The 27,598-nt window shown below is 36.5% G+C and overlaps 1 protein-coding gene across 1 annotated transcript in view; it reads right to left on the bottom strand.

The window, feature by feature from the left end:
* Positions 1–1,178: 1,178 nt before the first annotated feature.
* The window catches only part of COL25A1 (collagen type XXV alpha 1 chain), a 449,006-nt gene continuing 422,586 nt past the window's right edge, over positions 1,179–27,598 (bottom strand). Inside the window, exons 23-33 of the mRNA XM_042982696.1 lie at positions 25,857–25,901; positions 22,388–22,432; positions 19,811–19,891; positions 18,582–18,644; positions 17,895–17,945; positions 15,877–15,903; positions 12,781–12,861; positions 10,234–10,269; positions 8,607–8,660; positions 3,631–3,684; positions 1,179–1,250 (exon numbers count right to left, since the gene is read on the bottom strand). Coding sequence (XP_042838630.1) covers positions 1,179–1,250; positions 3,631–3,684; positions 8,607–8,660; positions 10,234–10,269; positions 12,781–12,861; positions 15,877–15,903; positions 17,895–17,945; positions 18,582–18,644; positions 19,811–19,891; positions 22,388–22,432; positions 25,857–25,901 — 609 coding nt within the window. The remainder of the gene's footprint in view (positions 1,251–3,630; positions 3,685–8,606; positions 8,661–10,233; positions 10,270–12,780; positions 12,862–15,876; positions 15,904–17,894; positions 17,946–18,581; positions 18,645–19,810; positions 19,892–22,387; positions 22,433–25,856; positions 25,902–27,598) is intronic.

Here is a 27,598-nt window from a genome sequence, read left to right as displayed (position 1 = left end):
CGTCCCTCTCTTTCTTTCTTTTCTTTCTTTCTTCCTTTCTAGAGACAGAGAGAGCTCGAGTGGGGGAGAGAGGCAGAAGGAAAGAGAGAGAGAATCTTAAGTAGGCTCCATGCTCAGTGCGCAAACTGACACAGGGCTTGATCCTACAACCCTGGGATCTTGACCTGAGCTGAAATCAAGAGTCGGATGCTCAACCAACTGAGCCACCCAGGCACCCCTGGCCTTGTTTTTCAACAGCAATAAATTTCACCGTTAAAGAGAATTTATAGGGTTTTGAAACAGTGTTTTGTTAAGTACAGCAGGACATAAATTAATCTGAGAAATAGAATTGGTTTAAATTTGAACTGGGAAAGTACAATTTCAGCCACTGTAAGATTTTCACTATTCTATGAAGGTACTGAGTTTCTGTTTACTTCTCTTGCTGTACTCAATGTAAAAAATTACTGTTCAAGGCCCAAAATTATTGTTCAAAGGGGAGAGAAAAGGAAAAAAATGTTTTTAAAAATCCATAATCCAAATTTTGCTTTCAGACATAAAACCAATTTGCCTGATATTGGCTGTTATATCCCCTGGAGCCAATGGTCCTGATATAGAACCTAAACACTAACGTCATAAAATACACGAATATCTTCATTTAAAAATATCTCCAGCATCTGGAGGTGGTGAGTCCTACCCCCTGCATAATGGTGGACTCACTGGGGTTTATCAGTCACACTGCTTGCTCTCCGTTTTCCAATCAAACAATCAAGACACAGGACACATCTTTTGTCTCTCTACTGGGAATGTTGTCTATATAAATTAGATGCTGGTTTTACATGGTAGGTGAGCTCTGCCAGAAGACCCTTGCACATTTGGGCTATTGAATTTTACTTTAATGTAATAAATGCCTTTTTATTTTATTTTCAAGAATCCCCAGACATTACATCTTTCAACAAATTGGTGCCAGGTGGTCAAAAGACTGTAGCCTGGCAATCTGGAGATTAAATTTTTTTGTTCTGTGCTAGATTGTGCCCTTATTTCTAGGGCCATAGCCTTCATTGCTCTGTGAATACCTGGTTTTTTAGATCAGGCATCAGTGAGTTTTTGGAGCACAGGATGGTGAAAAATTAGATGTATGAAAGAATCACACAGGTTGAACAGAAAAGCACATGGCATGAGAAAAATCAAACAGGCACGTGCTAGAATGGAGAGGTCACCTTTTCCCCCTTTTCTCCTACATCACCCTTCTCGCCTCGTGGACCAGGGAAGCCCTATAGGATAAAAAGCAAACCAAAAAGAACTATTAATGTAACTGTGGCAAAATCATATTTTAAAAAAAAGGTAAGACTTCATGTTCTTGAACGCAAATATGAAGAGAAATGGCATGACCAATAATCTCAAAATTTAGATAGTTAAAGTAGCACTTTGAAGCAATAGCTGTCTAACATTTCAGTTATCTGTATAAAACACATTTCTTGCTTTTTCTCCTAAAATATGTATAGTGGAGAGAATATCAGGATCCTAGTGTGAATCCTGGCAAGTTCACTGATTTGTGTGGCCTTGGGCAAATCACTTACCTCAGCATTTTATGCTTGTACATAATAGGTGCTCAAGAAAAAGTAACTACTATTACTTAATGTAATAGTACTACATAATACAGGCTACTATTATATTCACATAATAAAGTGATCACTTCAAGAGGCATATACTTTTGACATTCTCTATTTTTATAGAATTATGTTACTATAAGGTGTATAGACACTTTATGCTAAAAGGAAAAAATATTGCATAGCAGCTTTGAGAATAAACATAGCACACCATTCCTTAAAGGTAGCATGTGAAAGATATTCCAATTTTCCGCAGAGTTTAAAATCAGTCATTCAACTGCCGATGTGCAGGGGGTGTCCCTAATTTGGGAAAGTATTTTGAAGTGCCATTATTAACTGTCAGTTATTAACTTTACACTAATTCTGTGTTTGGCTTTTCTGTTTATCTCATGCAGACACTAGTGGCGTATTTTATATTGCTGTCTACACGCACAGCAGTCTACGCTGTACGAATAACTACGTGCATAGAAAAAGGTATTCTTGCCGTTATTGGTGATGGAGACCATCAGCATCTATTGTCATAGGAAGATGTTCATTGTACAAATTACTTACATCAAGACCAGGCTCTCCATCTTTCCCCTGCCAAAGAACCATAGTAGCTACATTAGTGTTCCTAAGTTTCATGAATAGGTTAGTGTTTGTTTAAGGCTGCCTGGACATGCAACGCTAGTATTAGAACAACTACTTCAGAAATGTGAAAAAGAGTCTTTATTGATTAGTAATACCAATTTCTCTCACCAAATCAAGTGAAGGGACTGTTAATGCTGTAGTTAAGAGTCATGGTAATATTTTTTTTTATTATGTATTAGGTTATATAGCCAGATATTTTGCTGAAGTTTAATGCTTGGTATCCACTTTATCAATCCAGGAGTAAGCTGAAAACACAGATGCTGTTTAGTTGACTGAAAAACATACCAGCATTAATAGACTATGCAAATCAATACCGCTTCGGTTTGATAACTTAGTACTTGGTTTATAAATGAGTAAAGAATGTGAAACCTGCTTATTGTTAAGTATCGTTTTAATTTGGCTAGATGGGCAGCTTGTCTATAAATACTGAGGGTGTGAGGGTCACAACTTAAAAACTGTTGTTAAGTAAACTTTGTCAATCCATGATCCCCAAATATAAAAGGAGTCATAAGACGGTTGTGCAAGATTACCAGGGCAAAGACCCTATTGTGTCACACAACAGGGCCATCCAAAGTGCCTGAAAAGTTGCTTTAATTCCGTCAATTAGATTTTGTAATCTCTTTCAAAATCAGCATCTCTTTCAGCACTGAAGTAATCCTTATTTAAATTTATATCTTGGTTCATAAAAACTGTAAGGTTATAAGGCATGTGGAAGGTATATAGGGGTTAAAAACTTCAATGGAGTATTATGTTTCTCTATTGTAGTCCTACCCTACCCTATCAAATCACTTATAATCAATCCCAAGATAGTGTTCTGAAGTAAACCTGAAGCCTCAGTTTGAAGACCATATAATTGGGAATTTTCAGAAGACAGAACACTATTAACATTCTGTGTTCTAAAGATCTCTTATCACTGCAGTACTTTAGAAAGGTCAGAAACATCGAAGTCATTGTAAATATCAATTTGAGAAATAACTTTTATTAGCAAGAGTAGTTTTAGTCAATAACCTATGGGAACAGATAAAGTCTGAAGAAACTAAATGACACTTTCACACCCACTTTTGGCAGTGACCTTCCAAGGAAGTGTCAGTTATGGGCGCCTAGTGAGATGGCATAGGGAGCGTGTTGAAATCTGACTTTCAGGTTAGAACCTTTGATCTAGTGGATAATCTCTGATCCTCTCCATCTCCAGAAGTGTGTGTGTGTGTGTGTGTGTGTGTGTGTGTGTGTGTGTGTCTGAGAATAGATGTGAATATGACCCATGAAGGACATGGTTACACTGGTGTCATGGAGAATTAGTGGGTGATTCTCTGCTCCTCTAACGTGGTTAGTCTGCCCCACGAGGGAAGGGTTAACCGTGCTGGTGTCAGGTCATCTATGCATGCTGGAGGTGGAGACAAGAGACAGAACTCACAGGCAGACCATAGGGTCCTCTGGGTCCAGGCTCTCCCATAGCTCCTTTTTCACCCTAAAATGAAAGCCGTAAAGTTCAAATCATACACAAATGCCATATTCACACACTTTCCCTAATGGCCTGTGTATAAAGCCTCCATTGGAGGTACCAGTTTATCAGCATTCCAATGACTTAGGCTCTTTAGGGGTTTCTGTCAGTGACAGAGTAAAAGAAACCCACATTTGCATATTTTACCAAATTACCTCTGAAAGAAGTGCAGTAGGTAAGAGTACTGCTATCCAGTTGTGCGAAGGATTTGTGTATCTAGAGTGCTATACTTGGGTTTCTTTGGCATTAGTGTGAAACAATTTATCTGTGTCACAGATAAAACAATTTATCTAGTGTCACAATTTATCTGTTACTCACTATTTTAAGTTACTACATTTTTAAATGTAAGAATAAAATGTTGTGTTTTTTTTTCTATCAAATTCTCTTCTTCAGCAGACCTCTTCCTTGACCACCCTGGCCCTTTGCAGAGCTGTATTTTATGTTATGGCCTCCAACACCAGGAGATAGGCATGATTATTCCTTGCTGTGCCCCTCACTAGAACATGCACACTGGGGTGCCAGGGCCCTACCGCATCCTCATGGCTTAGAATAGTGTCTGGCACATCAGTAAATCATATTTGAATTAATCAAGTCACATCAGTATGATCAGGTACATGTTTTGCTTCCTTTCTGAAAAAGAGAGTTTAAACACTTCTATGCCTTCTAATAAATAAATGTCTGAGAAGGTAGGTTTTACTACCTTCATCACACGCTCTCCATGAGCCTATTTAAATAGAGCAGCTGCCCCAGCCATAACAATATACATGATAATGATAATCTTGAATACTTATAAAGAATACGGTGAGATTGGGGGTGGATCCATAAATACAAAATAATTATAATAAAGAGATAAAGAAATGTTCTGCATTTCAAGTAGTGTTTTCTTTTGCTGCCATCTGTAAAATTAAGGTGCTTGTCAGTAGTTAGCATGCGAACTTCAGGAGTAATGGTGATATTTATATGAGCGGCCAAGAAGAAAATGTTACCTTCTTTTATCACACCTTTGAAGAAGTTTAAAGGTTAGCAAATCTTTTCACGGCTAAAATGCAAAGTTCAGCTGGTAGCTGTGTGTGCAGATTCAAGTATTATGCCATGTGCCTCTGTACTCCAGATTCCCATGTGAGCAAATTTCAAGTCACTATTAACATTCTTCTTTAACCTAAACCGAGGTGTTGGTGGGGCTAATTGGCCCTGTCACCTAGAGGCACATATATATGTGTAGGGAGATTACCGAAAGTGAATATGATAAAAGCTTGTTGAACTTTTACTCATTATTACTTTATGTTTATTACTGAAAGAACAATTTCCAGTCAGTCAGTAAGGCTGCCAGGCTTTGAAATCAAACAGATTTAAATTTGAATTCCAGTTTGGCATTTACTGGCTGTGTGGTCTTAGGTAACCTTCTTAACCTTTCTATGCCCTAGTTGCATTGGCTGTTAAATAAGAAGAATAATACATATTCTGCAAGACTTGCTCTGAAGATTAAATGTGATTATAAAGTATCAAATTATATGTCATCAAATAATATGTCTCATGCATAAGTGGTGGCTATCATTATTAATATACAACCATAAGTCTTATTTTTAATGAAAAGGGTTTGGCTACCAATTCAAAATAAATTTCTTTCTGTTTGATCTGGCAGTGTTATTTTATGATTTTTTTAAATGGTGGTGATGGTGGTGGTGTATATGTGTGCGCGTGTGGGGGTAGGATGGGGCGTGTAGTGGGAGGTGGGGGTTTAAAAAGAGGGTTCGCATAACCTGGAGTAGGTCTACCTTGAAAAACCTCCACAGATTCTTTTGATATACCTATTCCCTTTTCCCCTCCTCTGAGTACCTTCAGCTTTATTGGCTTTCTTTTGTTTTTAAAATTAATATACCATGACTTGTTTGAATTAAGCTGTCACAACGACATCTGTTTGTGGAACTCCTCTTATAGAATTGCTCACCCCAAACAATTACTTTAAGGTAATGACAATTCCATTTCACTCGCCAGTGACTGCTTCAGAAGAGGACATGTGTCCAGACTCTGGCCAATGAGGTGTTGGGGGAAGTCAGAGGGGAAGTGATGGGGAAGGTTTGCTCACTGCTAAGGAGAAGATGATGCCTCATTGGAGAGGACGTTTGTAGGGACGGTGACCTGTTTGCCTGTGACCGGAAGACAAAGCCAGCATGTGGAAAGGGAACAGAAGCAGAGCAGAGAGTCCCTCCTTTGAATATTTTGTTAGATAAAACAATATTTAGTTTCTTTATTGCATAAGCCATTTTGAGTTGGGATTCTGTCACTTAGAGCCAAAGGCATCCTAATGGTCTCAGCTAGAAAACTTTTAGGAGTGAAATATTAATTTGAATATGAGCTATGAAATGAAATAGGGACTCGAACGTGTAACTTCTCCTGGATTAAATAATTCCCGAAACACTTTTAAACCTCTCAAATTTAACACCCTTCACAGAGTTCCTAAGCATTGACAAGGCCAGATGAAGAAATCAGCTCAAGGCAGGGACCATCAGGTGCTTGAAGGGCTCATGCTGTCACTCACGTTTCTGACAATTTCTGAATGACAACGTCCAATGTTAGTCTTCTTTTAGGCTGGTCTCATTTCATTCAGGCTCTTTAACTTGCATGCCCACACTGAGGAATTATCTGGAATGGATTCCTGATTCCTCCCTCTTTAAAACTGGAAACTTCGTCAAGAGAGTCCAGGTGACACCTCGGTCAATTAACTTTGAGAATAACACTCCAGTTTAGCACTTTGGGTGAGGGGCACTTGGCGAGTACTGATATGCGAGCCAGTTAAGATAGTTAACGTGCTGAGTAAATACAAGTGTAACACTTCACACTGCACGCCATTTGACTTAAACTATGTCTTCAAAAATTCTTAGCGATTTCATTTGCTCTCCCAGTTAATCCTGCCCCAGCGCCGATACCTGATATTCTTGTGACACCGAGGAGCTATCGGAAGTAGCAGCTGATTTACCATACGGTAAACCCTCTTGAGCCCCAAGGGCATTCTGCCAAAAGACTACTTGAGATTTGCTGCTCCATTTTTAGTACACGTGCTGGATTTCTTGATACAACGCTTCAATGCGTCAGCAGCATGAGCCTCTTAGCTTTTAAATATTTTTAATGAAGGTGATCTTCCTAAGTCGGTTTGAGTTTAGAAGTAAGACAATTGCAGATTCAGATAATTCATTCCTTTAGGACTCACCTCTTTCTAGAAGCATTCTTGGATGAAGCCAGACTTCCTCATCATTGAATGTACAGTCTGTACTGTTTGTATTCACTTTGGCCTCATGATCTGGTTATTTCTTGCTGATACTTTTTTTCTCTGCACTTAGATTATAAACTCTGCTAGGTCAGGGAAATAGCTATTTCCTTTACAGTTTTAAGATTATATATGTATATATATACATATATGTATGTATGTGTATATATATATATGTGTGTATATATATATATACATAATATTAGTGAAAGGTTATAGGATGGTGATAATGGTTATAATGGTATTATTCTAATACTAATTCTAATAATGGTAATACTAATACTAATACTAATGATGGTATTATTCTAATACTAATATATAGTATTAGTAAAAGGTTATAGGATGATGAATCAATTATAATGGTATTATTCTAATACTAATTCTAATAATGGTAATACTAATACTAATACTAATAATGGTATTATTCTAATACTAATATATAGTATTAGTAAAAGGTTATAGGATGATGAATCAATTATAATGGTATTATTCAATTCACTGGAGCAAATTGGCAAAATAGACTCCACAAATGGGAGAAGTGTTTGCATTTCACACTAGGAGTACACTGTGTTTTATACATCACAAAATGTAATAAATATTTACTGAATGAATGAATTCATTTTATAGAACATAGAATTATGGAATTGGGATGTTTGCCAAAGAAATCACTACGTGGCCCTCTGTTTTAAAGCAAATTACCCCAGACTGAAGAAACTGTATCTAGTTTTAAAAAACTGCAACTTGCACAATGAATCATTCCAACATTGTGAAGCCCTTGCATCTTTCTTTCCAGCTTATCCTGGATGGTGGGGAAATTGATGACACAAGTCCACTCAGACACACACACACACACACACACACACACACGCACACACACAACACTTCTAAGTTTTCCAAAGTGAAGAAAAGAAAAAGTGGGAGAAAAATAGAGAAAGAGGGAGAAAAGTTCCAGACACATGACCAGCTGCTGACGCTGCGATACATTTTTTTGTGTCAGATATTTATCTTCCACTCTGAATGTCTTTTTTTTTTCTCCCAAGGATACGGAAACATGGCCTCACAATAGGGAGGTTAGTGAAAGGTTTTTGTTCTATAATGCACTGAAATTATTTCCTTATGGTTAAAGATAGACGGCCTATTCTTTTGCTAAAATAAATAAATAAATAAAGGAGCATGTGTAACTGTGTGGAGAATACTTAGGTTTTGTAATTTCCTTTAAAAAAAAGTTATAACTTACTCTGAGTGAATACAGTAGCTTTATATAAAAGATTATCAACCAGAATATGTAGTCCTGGAAATTTTAGCCCCATTGACTTCAACTTTCTGGATTCAAGCCAAATGCAAATATCTTCCTTATGGGTTAAGAAGGAATGGTCTGAGCTATTTATTTTAGCTATGTAAATGTATTCATTATTTTTTGTTAAGGCAGCCACATTCTATTTAATACTCTGTTGTTCTCTCCGTGTGAGAACTCTGATTAGGACTTAAGATGGGATATTTTCATTGAATGTGTTAGATGGCCCTTTATTTTTTCTGGGAAACGAACAGTTCAGTTCAGCTAAGCCAGAAAAGCCACAGTGTGTTTTCTTTAGGTCACAGCTTAATAACCTCAGGAGCAACTTACTCTTTCTCCTTTGGGACCTGCAGGGCCATGGGGTCCCATAGGGCCATCTGTACCCTAAAAAAAAAGACAAAAATAAGATAGAGACATATCCAAAGGGCCATAAGAAAAGCAGTTATATTTTATCCTGGACTTTTCCTGGGTGAATGATGCCTTAGAAAGTCAGTAAGACGACTCATCTCCTTTCAAAGTGCTTTATACTTGATTCTTTCGGGCCAGCAGTTTCCAAGAAACCCATGCAAAAAGGGTGAGTTATGTAACTGCATATTTTAATGAAGAGTACGCATGAGAAACTGTAAGTCATATTTAATTATATACTTCCTCCCTGACTTCATGGAACATCTTCACTTTGCCCACATAATCTTAAGGAGAGAAATGGAGGTGTTTTCCCTTCGTCCATTCTCCACCCACTGTCACTCTCACACTCCTTGGCCTCGAAGCTTTGTTTTCAGCTGTTTAAGAGGCTGGAACAGTTACACAGGTGGAAAAAAATATTAAGTAAATGAGAACAGTGTTTAACTGTTCAAACCAAACTTTCTCCGGCTCTGTTGGGAGCAGCAGGGGGCTCAGAGGGAAGGAATTACTCTCCTAGCTTCTGCTACAGTCTTACAAGGCATAAACCCGGCAGCCGGCTGATTTAATGGCATAATTGCCCTCTGGCCTCCTGGCTCAGGATTAGGATTTCTGTCTCAGACTGAATGAATACAGGAACACTAGGTCCAGTGAAAATAATGACTGCCTGAAGCAGGTTTTTAGAATTGAAAAGCTTGGAATTTCTTTTTGATTCTTAAAGATGTAGCAAGGACTTCAAGTGATTTACTCATTTTCAAGAAGACTGTCCTTATTTGCAAAGAATGTATTCTAATATTTGCAAATGTAGGAAGTATTCCAGCACAGTTTTTACTTATAATATCTATATTTATTATATTATATATATTATAGTTATACTATTTTTATTATTCATATTTCTGTTCTAACTATTCTTTTTTTCTATTACAGCTTTGCTATATGAAATCATTTAGGGCTTAAACTCATTCTAATATTGGTGAATTCTTATCATCTCATCTGATCTTCTTACTGCCTGAATTCAAAGTTCATCTTCAGAAGACTTCTAAATACTGATTATCTGTGGCTAAAATTCAAGAGATGGAACTGTTAAGAACCAAAGAAAAGAGACAAAATGACAGAAGACAGACAGGTCACTTCGATGAACAAAGATCTGAAAGTTAGTTCCAGGAAAGAAGTTACATTTTTAATATGGACAGAAACATAAAAGGAAGAGTGAGTTCAAATAAATTCACATTATTTTCATCCCTTCAGAGGAACTTGCTCATGGAATTATGGGAACTGTCCTTTAGTTATAGAAAACTTTGTCTAGGCTTCTAAGTTAATGAAGCCAATTAGACTGGCCATTCTCTCCACCTAGCAAATTATCCAGACTGGAACTGAGGCTTCTTCTGCTCTGTCCACCTTTCCGTTTTGTACCCCTATCTTTGTACATCTTCTTCTTTCCCTCCAGTCCCGTGAAGCCCTCATCATTGGATGAAAGTACATAGGGCAAAAGAGTCTGTCCTGAAGCACAAAAGCATAGCCACAAAACATGTTGGAGCAAGATGAGGTACTGACTCACCCGGGATCCTGGCTTCCCGTCTAAGCCAGATGCTCCCTGTGTGATTTGGTTGGTAGCAGGGTTGGTGGGTATAACACGAATGACAAGAACAGAGATTAGTATGAGGTACTAATGAACAAATGTAACGCTTCAAACAACATAATACGCAGTCACAGGGTTCTGGGATGAATATCACATTGCTACAAATTGTTAGTTAAAAAAAAAAAAAAAACGAAACACGTGACAATAAATGCCCCACAGATGATGGCATTTTAATGACATTTCCATTCGACAAATTCTTCAGAAATCAAGTCAATGAGGTTTATAAAGTAGGCTTTCTAGGAATTACTGGTAAGTCACAGAGTGCTAATTTCCATATGATACTCACTTTCTAAAGACTGTACTATTCACAATAGATTTCTTCAGGTTTTGAAAAAAAGTGGCCAACAATCTAAGAAAGGGCTCATTATAATAATCAATCAAAGTTAGCATTTCAGAGAAGAAAAAGACTCTAGTTTTTTGTTTGTTTGTTTGTTTGTTGTTAAAATAGCACTTTTGAATAACAAGTGCAGAATTTTAACATGCCAGAATGAGTCTGGATTTTACATGAATAATACGCATTGTTTTCTGGGTTGTTCTTACTGTGTTCACATTAGTTACCACTAGAGGGACTTCTAGGAACAGGAAAAAGCTGGGAAAATTTCATGAGTCCAAACAAAAAATAACTGTCCCAAACAAAACTGCTCTTCAATTCACTTCAAATAATCATTGCATCAACATCTGAAAGGGAAATGCTTTAAAAATGCAATGTTGTTCCTAAGCGACGTGTTTTTTTTTTACCTTGATCTCCAAGCTATGCATAGTGTGTGATAAAATATGACACTTTCAATGCTTGTTTTAAGAATTAGCACAATTACTTCTTTGAATATGACTTTTGTATCCCAAAACTCAATTGCTGATTTATAGTCCTTTAAAAATATTGATTAAATCAAGGAGTATTTAAGAAAGACAATACACTAGCCCTACAAATTTTCTTGGCAAGGTTGCAGAACTATGTTCCCATTTTATGCTGCAGATATAGTTAATAATAAAAAATGGAAGAAAAAACCTATTCCAGATGCAGACTCTACCAATGATGCTATCTACCATTATATTCGGGTAGTTTTAGTTTTTTTATTTTACAATTCCTTCTGTATAGACCTATTATGAGTCAGACTCTACATGCAAAATATATCTTTAGTTAGCAATGATTAAAATTTTTAAAAATGTTATGTTGTTGTTTAATGCTAGCATATGTACAGTTTTTGGCGAAATGTTGCATAAAAATTGTCACTAGCCCTAAATTTGGAATTAAGATAAACTTTAAAGAAATTGGATTAAGGGTTTAATAAAATAGAAATCCAAACTTTCTTTTGTCTTCTGGTACTTTCTTCAGAGTCACCATTATTATAGCATGTAAAAACAAACAGGGAGATGGTAAAATTTTTGTACTGAGAGTATAACATTATAATTACCTGGAATGTGAACTAATGACTCACATATGTCACAGAGGTTTTGTGCCCATGGTCCATTGGTCTAATTGGTGTGATTTAACCTATAGTCTAACACAAGGCTTGTATCATTCATTCAATAAGTGAGTACATATTAAGCATCCACTATGTGCCTGATTTTTGTAAGGATACTTAACACTTAAAGTGAAATAAGTAGGCACCACGAAATAAGTAGGCACTAACATTTTTATATGTAAAATATTCATGTGAACTGTATTTAACCAACTTTATGTCTTATTTTAATAACATAATCTATAATGTTCTTTACTGCCTTCTATCTTCATTCACTGAATAGTCAGCATATTAAAACCTTTAACCTAAAACCTCATATTTAATCGTCCTTTTTAAAAATCTCTTTTTAGTTGTGGAAAGAAGATTGGCCTAAAGGGCATGGCAGATGAGAATTCCCTTTTTATTAAAAATAAAAATCTCAAAACAACCACAAAATACTTCTTCCATACTATCCTTCACTGTTGCCAAAAGAACCTCATAAGAGGGCATTTTCAAAACAGATAACACACAACACTTAGACCATGATATATGATTGATTAATGTAAGGAGCCACAGCGCTGACCTCACGCCATCAGCAATGGCTAACTGCATACCTGCCACCCAACAGAGGGCTACAGTTTTTGGTACTGAAGGAGGAAATAAAATTGAGGGAGGGTTCTAAACTGAACTAAATTATAAAAACATTTGTGAGAAATTATGACATAATCAGCACAATGCTTTTTTAAAGGGCAGGGTGATGGGAGAAGAATCATCAGCCTTAAGAGAGGAAGGTTGGCATGTGTGTAACTGAATGACAGAACATGGACAGCACTGTTTGTCATGGGTCTTCCTCTGACACAAGAGCAGGCATCAAACAAAACTGGGCTAAGCTCTGCTCTACTATAATATGTTTTCCAATCACAGAAACCTCAAATGTGAGATAGTCACTGAGTAAACCAGAGTTGTTACTTAGGGTAGAAAGAAAAGTCTGAGATTTGCACTGAAATGGAAAGTTTTCTTTACTTACTGGAAGACCAAGGGGTCCTCTGTCACCCTTTTGACCTGGTTCACCCTTCAATCCTTTAACACCATTTAACCCTGGTTCACCCTAAATGCAAAAGCAAATGCCAATTTTGGTTGCTATCATGGGTGCTTTAACTGTGAGAGAAGAGAGCCAGTCTCTGAAATGGTTGCAGATTCCAGTTCTAGGTAACAGCAGAGTGAGGCTAGACTTGTTTTGCATCAGTTTAACATTCATTTCAAACATTTGTAAAAAAATTAATAAACTGAAATCGGCAAATAACGTTCTAGGAAATTCCTGAGAAAGCGTACTCCTTGCAATTGAAATGTGTATGACTGAGTTCTAGAATTTTTCAGATCTACTTCACAGAAACTGGTGTTATGGTACCCTCGCTCACCAAGGAAATCAGAGACAGAGTGGAGGATGTTGAAGGAGCCTCAGTAGAAAAACCCACTCTGCTGGACTGAAAAACTGGAATATGCAGGACAGTGTTATATGCACATATTTTAAGCCTTTAAGCATTTTACCCTGGGGAATGAGCTAAAAATGTAGCAGCTGATGTTTGAAGTGTTGCCATGTAGTGAGTCCTCATTCACGGACATTGCCAAGTTAGAGCCCTACATGGATTAATCAACAGAATAGACAACAAATAGCCAATCCCAGAAGGGACTATGAAGACCACAGTACTTAAATGTAGTTTTGATAACTGTCCGTCTGCCCAATGTTATAATAAATAAAGTTGAAGTTTCACCTCAGGTGACATTACAAAAGCCATGGTAAGTGACAAATTCTCTTGACTCTGATATTTAAAAACCTAAGAATACGGTACATCTATTTTCTATCAGCAGCAGAAACAGAGTTCTGACCTGTTCACTTTCCAACTTTTAAGTACAGACATTAATTTCATCACAAAAATCTGGGAAGATTTGTGAAAGGAAGATGGAGTCTCAAATGCCCTATAGAGTCTCGCTGGATAGGCGTGAGAGCAGGAGAGATTGTGTTTACATGGCAGGAAGGATTTTAACCTGGGAGGTATTTTCCCTAGGTGTCCGATTGATGAAAATCAGTGTGATGCTTGTTAAACATAGAGTCCAGGACCCCACTTAGTGTTTGAATTTCCAAAGGGGTCACAAAGTAATGAACACACCAGCACGACCTAATGGGTTCTGGGGATTCTGAAGATAGGACGTTTGCAGCGCTGCCATGGTAGGAAATCCAAATATGCTGTGATTGGTAAAGGGTGGTCCTGGGAATGTCACAGAGCTAAAGTCAAGGGGAGGTTAAGGCCAAGGCTCAACAGTCAGCGTTAGTTAACTGGTCTCAACTTGAGATTGATGGCTTTGTATGTATGTATATGGACTTTCAGCTAGAGGTCTTGAGATGATGAATAGGCAGGGCCGCCTTGGTAGGCCACAGAATTCTGTGGTGAGGAATCATACATTAACATGAGTGGGCATGAACTGAGAAGTTGAATTTATAAATAATCAAATGTAGTGTCAGAAAGACCAAATTTCAACTCTGGACCTAATTTCTAGTCCCAGATTAGTCATTTAGTTAGCAGTGTAACTTAGGGCAAATTATCTAAATTTCATGGACCTATGGTTTATCATCTATAAAATCAAGGAACTATCACAGGTAATCTATGAGATCTTTCCAAACTTAATAATTTTCTGAAACCTATTATTTAAGTAGTGCCTTAAAATCCAAGGAGAAGCCAGGAGTAGGAACTACTGATTTAGTCCAGAGTGGGGGAAAAAGACCCAGAGAGGTTAGATAACTACCAAGACCACAAAGTTGATAGATGGGCTCTCCCTTCTGACCCACAGCACAATAATCTTAACTCAAACTATAATCCGTGCTTCTGAGACACTGGCCTTACTAGAAGTATGGTGTTCTAAGAAGAATAAAGAGGCATGAATTTTTTCCATTCATGGGTGAGTCACCTGCCTGACCCCAAAAAATGAAACTCAGATTTCTGGGGTCCAACCAATACTTCTGCATTCCTAAAGCTGAGTGGGCCACAGGGAGTTCCTAAAGGAGAGGGTGGGCTGCCGCTAAGCTTTCTGATTTCTAGCTCCAACGCTGCATTTATGTGTTCCCCTACCTCTCACCATTTAAATGCACCAACTCACTACTAAGGAGCTTTCAAGAGTCCTTGAACCTTCTCTCATGAGTTTTTTTTTCCTGAATTTTTAAATTCAGAACAAAGCATCAAATCATAAGATAACAACCGATATTTATTGGGTGTTTATTGACAACTGCACCAGATATTGTGCTAAGTATCTTACAAATATACCCATTAAATTATCGCAACACTATGAGGTCAGTTGCCTAGTTGAGTAAAAGAAGGATCAGAGCGGGTAAATAGTCTGCTGAAAGTGACGTGGCCTGTTAGTGGCAAAGCTGAGGTTAGAACATAGGAACTCATTGCATATACTGCCTGGAAGAAGAAACCTTTCTTTCAGGGCTCATTTTAACTCTCCAAAATGTCCTCTTGGTCTACACAAAAGCAAAGAACTGATGGAAACCATCTTTACAATATAAGCTGCACTAATTCTGATGAGCAGGGGTATTCTCTATTGTTCTCTTATTAATCCAGAGCATAGAGTACATGATACACTCTACCCCATTCTAGACCAGTGATCTCTGGGGGAGTACAAAATTAAGATGTTGGATAGTTAAAGCATTTAGATGCAGCACCGCTATATGACAAACAAGGGGTATCAGTTACACCTAAATATGCAACTAATGATACCATAAGAAAGAACATCTGAACCAGTCTGAGAATCTCATCAGTTTCACCTCTAAATGGTTGATTTTGAGTATACATATTATGATTAGTAATTAAGAAACTTACATAGTGTCATGGAAAAAGGCAAAACGAGGAGGAATTCATCTCCAGGTGATATCACTTAAATTTGTTGTAAGACATTCTGTGTTGTGAGATTTAAACATCTGGATACTTAAAGGCTTAAAGATTATACAACATTATATAACATTATATAACAGATAAATAAGATGGGACAGACATGCTTCCGTCATGCTTCTCCATGATTAACAGGGAAACAGAAATCCAATAATCAAGGGATTTTTTTGGATTACCTTTGGCCCAGGAAGTCCATGAGGTCCCTGAAAATGAAAAACACAGATTTTAATTAAGAATTGATTCACTATTTCCTAACAGAAGTGATTATTGTATAGAGTAGCCAAAGAGATGTAAAACAAGAATCTTCTTCTTGGAGCTATAGCTAGAGGCAGGACAGTGGATGTTAACACCTAGTGAATGTTCCTTCCAGCTCTTGGATTGGTCTGTAATTGGAAATTCACTAACAGCAATTTGTTCTGCTAAATACCTGTGAGAGGGAGAAATATGTAAGAAAAACATTTAAAAAAAAGTATTGTAAACCCACACTACTCCTATTTCTCAAATCCATATTTTCATAAAATCTAGGTGGAACATGTGACATACTTTGAGTTACACAGAATAGAGATAGGTCCTAATACAGAAATTTGCCAAAGAGAAGTCCTGGTGAAGGGAAGACCTTTTCCCATTACTGAATCCTCTAGACCCAAGAAGAATCTAAAGAAAGAAGGAAACGAGGAGATGATAGTCAAGTTTGGGACCCTGTGGCATCATTAATTTAAGACTAAGGAAAAGATTCTATCCACAGAGCACTAATCATTATTAGTTAGAATGCATTTGTTTTTACGAAGACGAATTCTTCAAGGCTTTTGTAACAGTTGTTTACCAATGGAAGGAAGTTATAACGCATACATGCATCAGGGCTTTTCTCCTGTATTTTGTGGAAAATCTAACCATAGAGACTAATTAGCTAACCTAAATTACCTAAAGGTTACTGTGGATTGCTTTAAACCTTTCAAGTTATTTGAATTAACTCTTTGGAGAGAGGAGTATTTAAACACCCAACAGCGAAATCATACAACTGTAGGAAAATTTTTTTGTCAAGCAATATACAAATATTTGTTATATATGTCTGCATTGGAATAATATTTTCCCTTTAGATAAGCAGTGGATAAGCATTTTCAGGGAATGGCTGTTACTTTATCAAGTATTCTTATTTTATTGTAGTAATGGTTAAAATCCCTTTAAACTAATCAATTTTATGATATGAATAAGATATAGCCTTTAAAATTTTAATCTTCTAACTTAAAGTGGAGGGAGTATAAAAGAAAGCCAAAAGTATGTCATTTGCTTAATTCTTAATGAACAGTTTAGTATTAAGAAAATAATGTTAATTATAACTATTTCATGATATGAAATAGAAAACAACAGTTAGTGAGAAATAGATGATTGGGTCTGGGGCTATGCTTTGCAGCTTAGATCATTCCAGTGATGTTCCAGGGGGAAAACATGACCCACAGTTTATTTAATCTGTATGACTAAAGGCATAGAGTTTATTGAGATACCTTAGGGACGAATGTGACCTTAGAGGCTACCTGACTTGTACCCATCCTGCCCCAGGCAAAAGCAGCTGAAGCACTCCACCTTCTATGTTCTAGCCTTAACACTACCGCCATTAGGTGGACATTTTGAGAATTACACTGGCTTAATGGCTGCCTTCCTCACCAGATAGGAGTTCTGTGAAGGCATGGCCATTGTCTGAGGGATACTTGCGGTGAACCCTGGATCCACCAGAGTACCATAAAGGTGAAAAGAAAAAGAAGCAACAATATATGTCATCTACAATTTTTCTCATATTATTTTATAAATGTGCCTATTAAAATCTCATTAAAATGTTTCACAGTTGGTTAGACACATTCATTAATGGCTACAATTATTAATCCTGTTATGCTATGAATGGCCTAAATGGGTTGGTTAAGATGATTTTTTGACGTTCATACTGGAGGTTGGAGTAAAGCTTGTCAAATCTATCCTTGACTCTCCTATCACAAAACTACTCTATCTCTTTTCAAGAGACGTATTTGGGAATGAAGGCCAATACTGTAAAGTCAGATATCTCAGAGCACCTCGTATTTTCTGTTCATTCTACAGAAAGCAGCCCAAAATACAAGCTGGCTGTTGTGAGGGATGTGTTCATGTTTTTCTAGTAGCATACTCATAAATACATGATTACATTTTGTAGAGAAGAGAGGCTTACCATGGGGCCTGGTGGGCCATGGGGGCCTGGTGGGCCTGGTGGGCCTATGATCTGTACGTCCAAAAAATAAACATGGATTTGGTTACTTCATTTAGATAAGGCAGTTTGGCTTGGATCTTGTGCTAGGGTTCTGCTAAGGCCATTAATAGCTGCAGAGGAAGAAGGATACTAGAAAAAGTGAGGCATTTGATTCTTTACGTTTAGAAATGCCTTCTTGAGAACAGCAACAATAGCAAGAAAAAACTTTAAAAAAATACAGCTGTTTTACAAAAGCCAGAATAAATCTAAAGTACATTAAAAGAAAGGACAGCAATCATCAAGAGATGCTATAATATCACAATCACTATTAAACTCTCCAATATTTCACTGAGCAGCAACAGGGCTCTGGAGGGGGGAAAAAGTGTGCTCTGTAATCACAAAGCTCTACCCAAAAGTGTTATGGGAAAACCATTGATTTTTTCTCCTTAGGATTAGACAGTCTCCTAAAAAACTGCTTTTAACTCAGACTTCTGAGACACATTGTCTCTCATCGTAAAAGGCCGACATTTTTTCTATAGTTTGACAAACTAAAAGGTTCACAGTCTTTCTACTGTTGATAAGCCATCTGGCACAGATTGAACTTGGTAAATAATAGGCCTGTTTTAGAGTTCTTTAGTAACCGTGGAAGTTCAGCCACCATCAACTTACGGAAGGACCCTGAGGACCTGGTAATCCAGAGTCTCCTTTTTCTCCTTTCATTCCATTGGCACCCTACAAATAACCAGTAAGAGTTGAGTTGGTAAAGTTGTTTCCAAAGTATAAGAAAGCAACTGAATTTCCTCCCCAAACCCATCATCCTTTTGAAATTTTTATAGTCTTATGCACATAATATATAAAAGAAAGATTTATCCCCTTGCATTTTCGTCTCAAAGAGCAAGCTTCTCCAAATTTCTAGGACTGTGGGTGATATGTGAAATACAATTTAAAGCAAATAAAAACTAGGTTAGATGTGATTGGTTAAACTTATACATTGTTATCTATATCAGATTATAAATGTTATATTTTTTGTGGTGGTGCTCACTTTAAATAGCAAAGGTCAGTCTTTTATTGACATTTATATACTTCCTTGTTTTAAAATAAGCCTAAGGCAGTGAAGTCTTCTACATTTTTTGTTTTAATCTCACAATTTAATTACTGAGGATGAAAATGAAGTTTCAGGGTTCTTAGCTGAAAATAGGGTTAACAATACCTATCTCTCCATTTCTTTTACATTTTTTAAAATTTTCCCTTCCAAATCCTCAGTAAAAATTGTGGGGTAAAGTCATAAAAACACCATTCCATTCACACAAAGAGAACACTTTTTAAACAGTAACTTGTTTTAAAATTGCCTTATATTTTTTAGTTTGTTAATTTTTAAATTATGGTTTATTTAAAAATGATCAGTTGTCACCATCTGATGCATACTAAATTAAAGTGATCAACTCTATCTCTCTATTTTCTGATGAAAATAATTCAGGACAACATGAAGGTTTATTTTATAATTCACTTGGTTAGATGTTTTAAAACTTGTTTTAGTGCCACAGTTGGAGTAATTAACCAACAATACCTCAAATATTTAAGAATAAAATAGTACATGAACCACAAATGAGAATGCAGGTAATCATAAAACTCTTTTTTCTTTTTAAGTTTATTTATTTTGAGACAGACAGACACAGTGCGAGTGGGGGAGGGGCAGAGAGAGGGAGAGAGAAAGCTGGCTTTGCGCTGGCAGCACAGAGTCTGATGTGGGGCTCGAACCCCCAACACCATGAGATCATGACCTGAGCGAGATCATGAAACCAGGAGTCAGACATTTAACCAACTGAGCCACCCAGGTGCTCCTCTTTTCTGATTTAATTTATCTTAACATGAACACATCCTAAAAAGTACAAACATACCGGTAATCCAGGAAGTCCGATTCCTCCTTTTTCACCTGGCATACCTGGGTCCCCCATGTCTCCCTTTGAGCCTTTAAGTCCCTACAAATGATACGGTTTACATGTAACAATCACACTGAAACTTGATAGTAACATCCTAAGGAAAACAGAATTCCAGATCAATTTTGTCAGCGGGTGATCCTATGCTGAGATGATTCTGATTTTCACTGCTAGGGTTATTTCTTATAGCAATCTTCTACATTGAATCAGTACTATTTCCTCATGTAACAGAAGGGATTAAACCCTATTACTTAGGTCATTTAAGTATGAAAACGATGAATTTAGGTGTTAACATAATTTCTCCTGATTCTGTATTTTTACCTGGCAGTTAATTCAATATCACTGATCCTGAAAACAATGTAAGGGACTGAGTTCTCAGCAGTACAATACACATTTTGAACCAGGACTAGCATTATAAGAACAAAGGCTCAAATAAATTTCTCCCTTCTCCATCTACCACACTCTCCTACCCCTCTTAAAAGCAGGTGGAAGTTCCAATCACCATCAGTTTTCAATGGTTCAATATACAGAAACATAAATAATGTAGGCACCAATTATTAGGTGCCTGGTCTTTAGGCATCAGAGTTCAGTCAAGCTTACAAATGTTTCAACTTTTCCACAGCGTTCTTATTTTATTCTCATGACATCTCAATGAGGTGATCCATGGTGCTTTAAAAAAATTTTTTAAGAGAGAGAGCACAAGCAGGGGAGAGGGGCAAGGGGGGCAGGAGAGAGAGAGAGAGGGGGGGGGAGAGAAATCTTAAGCAGGCTCCACGCTCAGTGCAGAGCTCAACTCAGGGCTTGATCCCAAGACTCTGGATTATGATCTGAGTCAAAATCAAGAGTCGGACGCTCAACTGACTGAGCCACCCAGGCTCTCCCATGATGCTATTTTTATTCTTCTTTTACAGTGAGTAAATAGAGAGATGTATATTTTGAATGCTAACAAATCTGAGTTTTGTAATAATAACACTGAAGTGGATTTTTATTGTTAAGTATTTTCATCCAAGGAGCTTCACTATCATATGACCAGATGGCCCATTCTTGGGCAGGGATGATGACAGTTCTGGTAGTAAGGGGCCCCTGGCTGCACAAACCTATTCATCTCTTCCATACCCAAACCTACTTACAAACAGTAGGAACGTGTTTTTTCTTTACTTATACCTATTTAATAGCACTTAGTTCAGAATCACTTGCTAGGTGGGTGAGTGGATAGGTGCTTGAGTGGGTAGTAGATGGATCTAACTGATTAATCAGCCCCTGGTTGGTTTTAGGAATCTAGTGAGGGAGAGTAGCAGGGTAGCCTGTCCTTGCTACTGGACTTAGTAGCAGAAGTAGACCTTGTGAAGCGTATAGAAAAAAACCCCAGCTACTATGTATGTAGGGACCATGTAGTATCTTTATGCATGTTAAATTAATTATTTTTAATGACTAGCATTGGGGATACAACCAGATTTTTAAATGCTTATGTGATCTCTGATTAATAATAGCATATCATCAGAAGTGTTTTTCTTTTTTTAACTATCACGTTTATTTTATGTGACATTATATTACTTCAATATACAACTCTAATATTAAAATAACTCTTGAATTTAATTTTCTTACCTAATACTATCTCCTGAGAAGCATAGTTCACTAACTGTATCAAGAAACCTCTTGAAAAAAAGAAAAAAAAGAAACCTCTTGATTTCTTACGATTTTCTTGATTTTAGTCATTTATTGGGTAAATAACGAAAGCCCAGAAAATATCAAATATCTTGAAGCTAACCATTGTGATTTGACTCTGAATTGAGAGTAGTGTCCATATTCTCCTTAGTCAGATTCTTTCTGGCCAGAGGTAAACAACAGCTTAGAGGCCAAATCCAGCCCAGGGATTATTTTTGCACAAATTGAATCTTTGAGAAAAAATTTAAGGGGTGTTCAGATAAAAAAAAATCTGTGACAAAAACTGTATGTGATCTGCAAAGTCTAAAACATTTACTATCTGGTCTTTTATGAAAAAGTTTGCTAACCTCTGATTTAAGGGAAACCATTGGAGATACTGACATATTCTGTGGAAGCACAAGTGCCCCACTTGTTTCTGTATTTTCTAGTGATCTTGAAAATTAGGTGTAATCTTTATTTGGGAAAAAAAATATTGTCAAAATAACACATAGAAGGAATATCTAATTTTGTGGAAACTTTTGTTGACTGATTATAATCTTGACCTGTTAGCATTCACTTACAAAAAATTAGGCTATTCTTACTAAATTTGTAATAATCTTATAAGTCTAATAAAAATTCACAGAAGTGTCACTGGTAGATTGGTAAGGAGTATTAACACAAAGTGTCATATTGCTGGTCAGTTTCTGCAAAGAAAACTAACGTCTAATTTAAAACCAATTGCTTTTTAGAGTTAATATAGTCTCTACAACAGATGGTGAAAAAAGAAAGAGAGGGTCATATGTCAACACTCATGTCTTTTTGGCTCCAAATCTATAATAAAAGTAGTGATCAATAATGATGCTTTAAATGACAGTATATATCTTTGAAAATTACCTGCTCTCCATCAACTCCTGGGATTCCTGGAGATCCTGGCTCTCCCTGTTAAGATAAAAAGTGATGGCTTGTCTCCATTCATCATTGGTAAATAAAAGTGATGCTGGTTGGTAATAGTACAATTTGACTTTTCAGCAAAGGCATCATAACCCAAGAACACTTTGTTACATCATACGCATATCAAAACTAAGTGAAATAACATTTTCTTAAAGATTACATATAACAATACTTATATGTAGCTAAGATCCAATGTTTTTATTTTTTTCCCCATGTGAGATTCAGGCTAAAGGAAAAAATGGTGAAAGAAAACCGGCAGAGATATTTTGAAGGTTGACTATACCCTGTAACAATAACTTATAAGCCTCAGTTAATTTTTTTATCCTTAAAAAATCTGTATTATTTCTCTTTCTTTTTATTTTCCAACTTGAAAAAAAAGCAAAAACATAAAAGTTAACTTAAAAATCGAATGCAGTGTTTTAACTGGCACCATTTGAACAGTGGATACTGATTCATAATTGTGAATGTGCTATTTCCAGACATAATCAATTAGATAATATCTTAATCCACATAAAATTACTTTTGGGTGAGTTCAATTACCTATACTATGGTAGGAATGAATTAAAGTTTACTATTCATATTATGACATTTTAGAAACCCTGACAACCCAAAATCTATTTTATCTTAATTGAAGATGACCCATTAAAAACAAATTTAAGCAATGTGCTAGATATTTATCCAACCAACAAAGGTCCAGTCATTTTTCACTTGGAAAGGTACTGAACAAACAAATTCTTTGAAAGGTAAGATATTATTTTAGATCAATGAGTCACTTTTGCAGATCCCATTATAAATATGCCTGATTCCCACATGGTGGAAACTTTGTAAAGTCAGCTCTCCTGATTGTGAGTGGCCTGCCTCACAGACAGATTTTCAAGGGAGCTGACTTGACTGTATTTTTTTAGAAAGGCTTGTTTGATGACGTATAAACCACAATAGTGAAATTGTTAGAGATCTCTTCCCTGGTAAAAACTTTAAGAGCTCTTGGCCCCAACATGAAATTTGAGCTTTCCAATTAAAGAAAGCCTGACAAACAAATGCATTAAAAAAAAAAAAAAGTGGGGGTGGGGGAAGAAAAAGTCTTTCCTTACTCCTGATTTCTCACCCTTTGTGGTAGAAGCAAAGTTTATTTTGCCACAAACAAGTCTGCTGAGGTTGGATGCACCTGGCTAAGCCTTAGTTTCATTCAGTCTGAATGCTTGTCAGCACTCTGGGTCCAATAATGACTGTTTTGCTAAGCTTTTACCTTCAAAATGTGACCCGCGAGTGTTTAAAAGAAAACAGAACTCATGAGTTATGAATTTATCTTTCACTCATCAAATGTAGTTTGTAAAGAATTACTTGATGTGTAAGAAGTCAAACAATCTTTGTTTGATAAAGAGAAACACTAATTGAATAGGCTCCCATTCAGTCTAAGTCCCCAGTGCAAATGGGTTCTACACTTGACTTTGGCTGCATTTTCTGACTCTTGGTCATAGGCACATCTCACCCCTGTTATCCCAACCTTCTCAAGGAGAGATCAAGGAAAGCATGAAAGATTGTATCAGTCAGCCCAAGATCTCAATTACAAGATCATTGTGCAGTGTGTGGGGTGGGGTAGAGTGACAGCATAGTGGGAAGGCCAGCAGGGATGAGAGGTAAGGGAGTATGACTAACTCCCTCCCACAGCTCACTTGTCAAGACACTCATTTGGCCAGCTTCCTCCCATCTTTCATTTTCAGCTCAAAGTCATCCTTGACTCTTAAGACTGAGAGGAGCCTTCCTGTATGGACATCCATAGCATGCACTCATCAAAGCACTTACTCTATTTATTAGTAATTGTGCCTTTACTTGCCTCGCTCCTGTTCTAAACTGTAAGCTCCTTGTTGAAACCCCTTGCTATATTCAGATATCTCTGTTAGATATTAGTCTTTATTATAGAGTAGAGGCTCAAAAATTACTTACTGAATAACTGAATTAAAAAATGAGTAGCAATTAGATTATAAAACAAGGGGAAGTGTATATGTTTTAACACTATTACATACCCTTCATGGCTAGGTGGTTCTTTTTGCCTCTTTAGGACAAGGGATTTATACCCTTAGGGTGGCTATAGGCCTTTGGGCTTTAAAGAAGAGTAAAGTCCTAGGAGCTTTTGAGGTGTGTAAGGAAAGAGGTATGTGTTTAGCACAGAAGCAAGGAATTTAGATCCTGGTTGACTCTACATAGAGGAAAAGGGAATCTGCAGATTCACCCCTCTGTTGTCTAGTCCAGCTCACCAAGATATTAGAGAGCAGGGATCCAGGCTGACTTGCTTACCAGGAACAAAGACTGTGTAACTGGACAATTTTTGTGTTCTATCTCTTAGGGCCCAGAATGTGATAGAGAAACAGAAAGTTAAAAACCCAAACCTTACAATAATGTTATACATGATATCTGTTTAAAATTAGGGTCTATGTTCTAAGTATATCTTATATGGGTAAGGACCTCAGCAATATTTTACTTTATATTCCTTTTTGTAATAGAAAAATAATTTTCCATGTGTTAGCTTTCTAAGTATCTTAAAGAGTATAAAAGCTGGTGTGTGTGTGTGTGTGTGTGTGTGTGTGTGTGTGTACATGACAGACTCAGCAAATAAAGTGCTTTGAAAGGCATCAACAAAAGATGGATTTCAAAATCACTTGAATCTCCTACAAAAATCCAGTGATAAAAGTCATATTTCAACACACATGGCTCAGTTCTAAAAGTGAGAGACAATGGCCATGTGTTACTTGCTCAAATTTGGTTAAATAACTAAATTTAAGTTTGGAGGGGTAAAGCTGAAACCACCGACAAATCTGAGACATAATCAAGTAATTCTAGGTTTCTGTTGTTCATAGTTGGTATGTTTCATTAGATAAGATTCAAATGGCAGAATGAATAAATACAATGGGATTTGTTATAAAAAGTGGTTGAAAAATGATTCCTCAAATTTTCGTCTGTGAATGCATCATGCTAAAGCTTCTCTTATTATTTTTATTATAAAAAATTAAAGGGAAAATCTTTTTTAGTGTTAGAATAAATTTTTCTTCAACCCTCCTGTATATAAATATTTTCCTTTTTTCATATACTATATTTAGTGGCTCTTTACCTTTATAACTTCTATAAAACTTGTTTTTCCCTCATTTAATATTCTGTTTTTCTCAATGTCCTCCCTTTAAATTTAATGCTAGTCTTATTTCTCTCCCTTCTTACCTAATCTTCCTTTTTTTTCCCTTTCTGATTTCCTGTCCCTTCAGCCCAGACCTCAGTGTCCATTCTTAGCTGCCTTAAGCAATATTGATGATCTTAGCTTCTCTAGTATTTTCTAAAAATGATTTTTCAAAGATACATATATTTAAGGTGGGATTCTCTGTACCATAAGTGGTAAATGGAAACAAGTAAAATAAAGAATGACCTTTGGCCCTTGTAGTCCTTGAGGTCCAGGTGGTCCAGGGGGACCCTAAATCAAGAAAAGACAAAGTTTTAAAAAGCAGCAAATATATGTATTACAATTTATGCTTTAAATAATAAGTACACCATATACTTCCATTATTTCTGTCATAATCAAACATCCCCCAACATTAATTTGCAATGGGGACAAACTTCACCAGTTATGTAAGTATAAAAACTACCTACTTCTGTGCAAAACTATCAATACATTTAGGCAAAATAACACTGAATATGCTTTTGAGTTGATTCCATAACATAATGTAAAATTGCTGTTGTGTTCCACATTCATCTCCTTGGGATGAATTAGCATGCTAATACTACCTGTGTTTCTGGACACCTAGCCTCCCCCCACACACAAAGGATTTGATTTCCCAAACAGTAAAGAACACAGCCACATTATTGTAAGACTAAAAACTTTAAGAAAAATAACAATAACTTTTTTGGGGGTCTTTTTCACTAAGCAGACAAAGTGGTTTAACTGGGGCAAATGTTGTAAAAGTTATTAATAAGGAGACATAAGACTAAATATCAGACAAAAACAATTGCTACATTAGTACCATTATCATTGGCATGCATCAACACCACGAAGTCACAAACCACAGAAATCATGCATGGGAGTTACCGTGACAGTTAAGGTGGTAATCCTCTGTTGGGAAAATGTATTGACAAAGACAAAGTTACCTATATTGTGTGCCAAAGTACAACAATACATTTTTGAAATGATCAAATTCCTTGAATGTGTTTTGGCAAGCCTGATGTCTTATAAGTGATTGAGAAGATACTGAGAACATATTAACCTATCTTTAAATGAATATATACACAATGGAGTACTACGTGGCAATGAGAAAGAATGAAATATGGCCCTTTGTAGCAACATGGATGGAACTGGAGAGTGTTATGCTAAGTGAAATAAGCCATACAGAGAAAGACAGATACCATATGGTTTCACTCTTATGTGGATCCTGAGAAACTTAACAGAAACCCATTGGGGAGGGGAAGGAAAAAAAACAAAAAAAAAGAGGTTAGAGTGGAAGAGAGCCAAAGCATAAGAGACTCTTAAAAACTGAGAACAAACTGAGGGTTGTTGGGGGGGTGGGAGGGTGGGGTGGGTGGGTGATGGGTATTGAGGAGGGCACCTGTTGGGATGAGCACTGGGTGTTGTATGGAAACCAATTTGACAATAAACTTCATATATTGAAAAAAAATAAAATAAAAAAATAAGATTTAAATGAATACAATACAGTTATAAAGATTTTGGGGGTGGGGTCAGACCTCCAATCATTCCCTGATAAAGATTGTTTTTAAAACTATTTTCAGATTTTTCTTTTTAAAAAATCTATGTGTAAAGAAAAAAGAAAATGTCAAAACTTTAATTCACTTGATTAAAAAAATGTCTGTAGCTAAATGGTGTACAGTAGAGGTGTGTTGGCATAATTGTGACCTGAGAGACTGCTATTCATGAGAGTTCCAATTCTAGGGCACTTAAATTAGAGAAAATGGAAATGTCCAACTGTATGTGTAAGTAAGTTTTTTTCTTTTTTAGTCTGTAGCTTATTTGTTGCATTATAATTAGCTTTTTTGGGTGCTATGGCTAAAGACAGGAGTTGACATGGAATTCATCCAGTTTTTGGAGTACTAGAGTACTATAGTGTGAAGTACTAGAGTACTATAACAAAATGTATCCTGTTAAAGAATGAATTTCCACAA

Source organism: Panthera tigris, chromosome B1, assembly GCF_018350195.1.
Source record: "Panthera tigris isolate Pti1 chromosome B1, P.tigris_Pti1_mat1.1, whole genome shotgun sequence".
NCBI classification, from domain to species: domain Eukaryota; kingdom Metazoa; phylum Chordata; class Mammalia; order Carnivora; family Felidae; genus Panthera; species Panthera tigris.
Note: the sequence above shows the minus strand (reverse complement) of the source record. Positions and strands in the feature narration are given on the sequence as shown.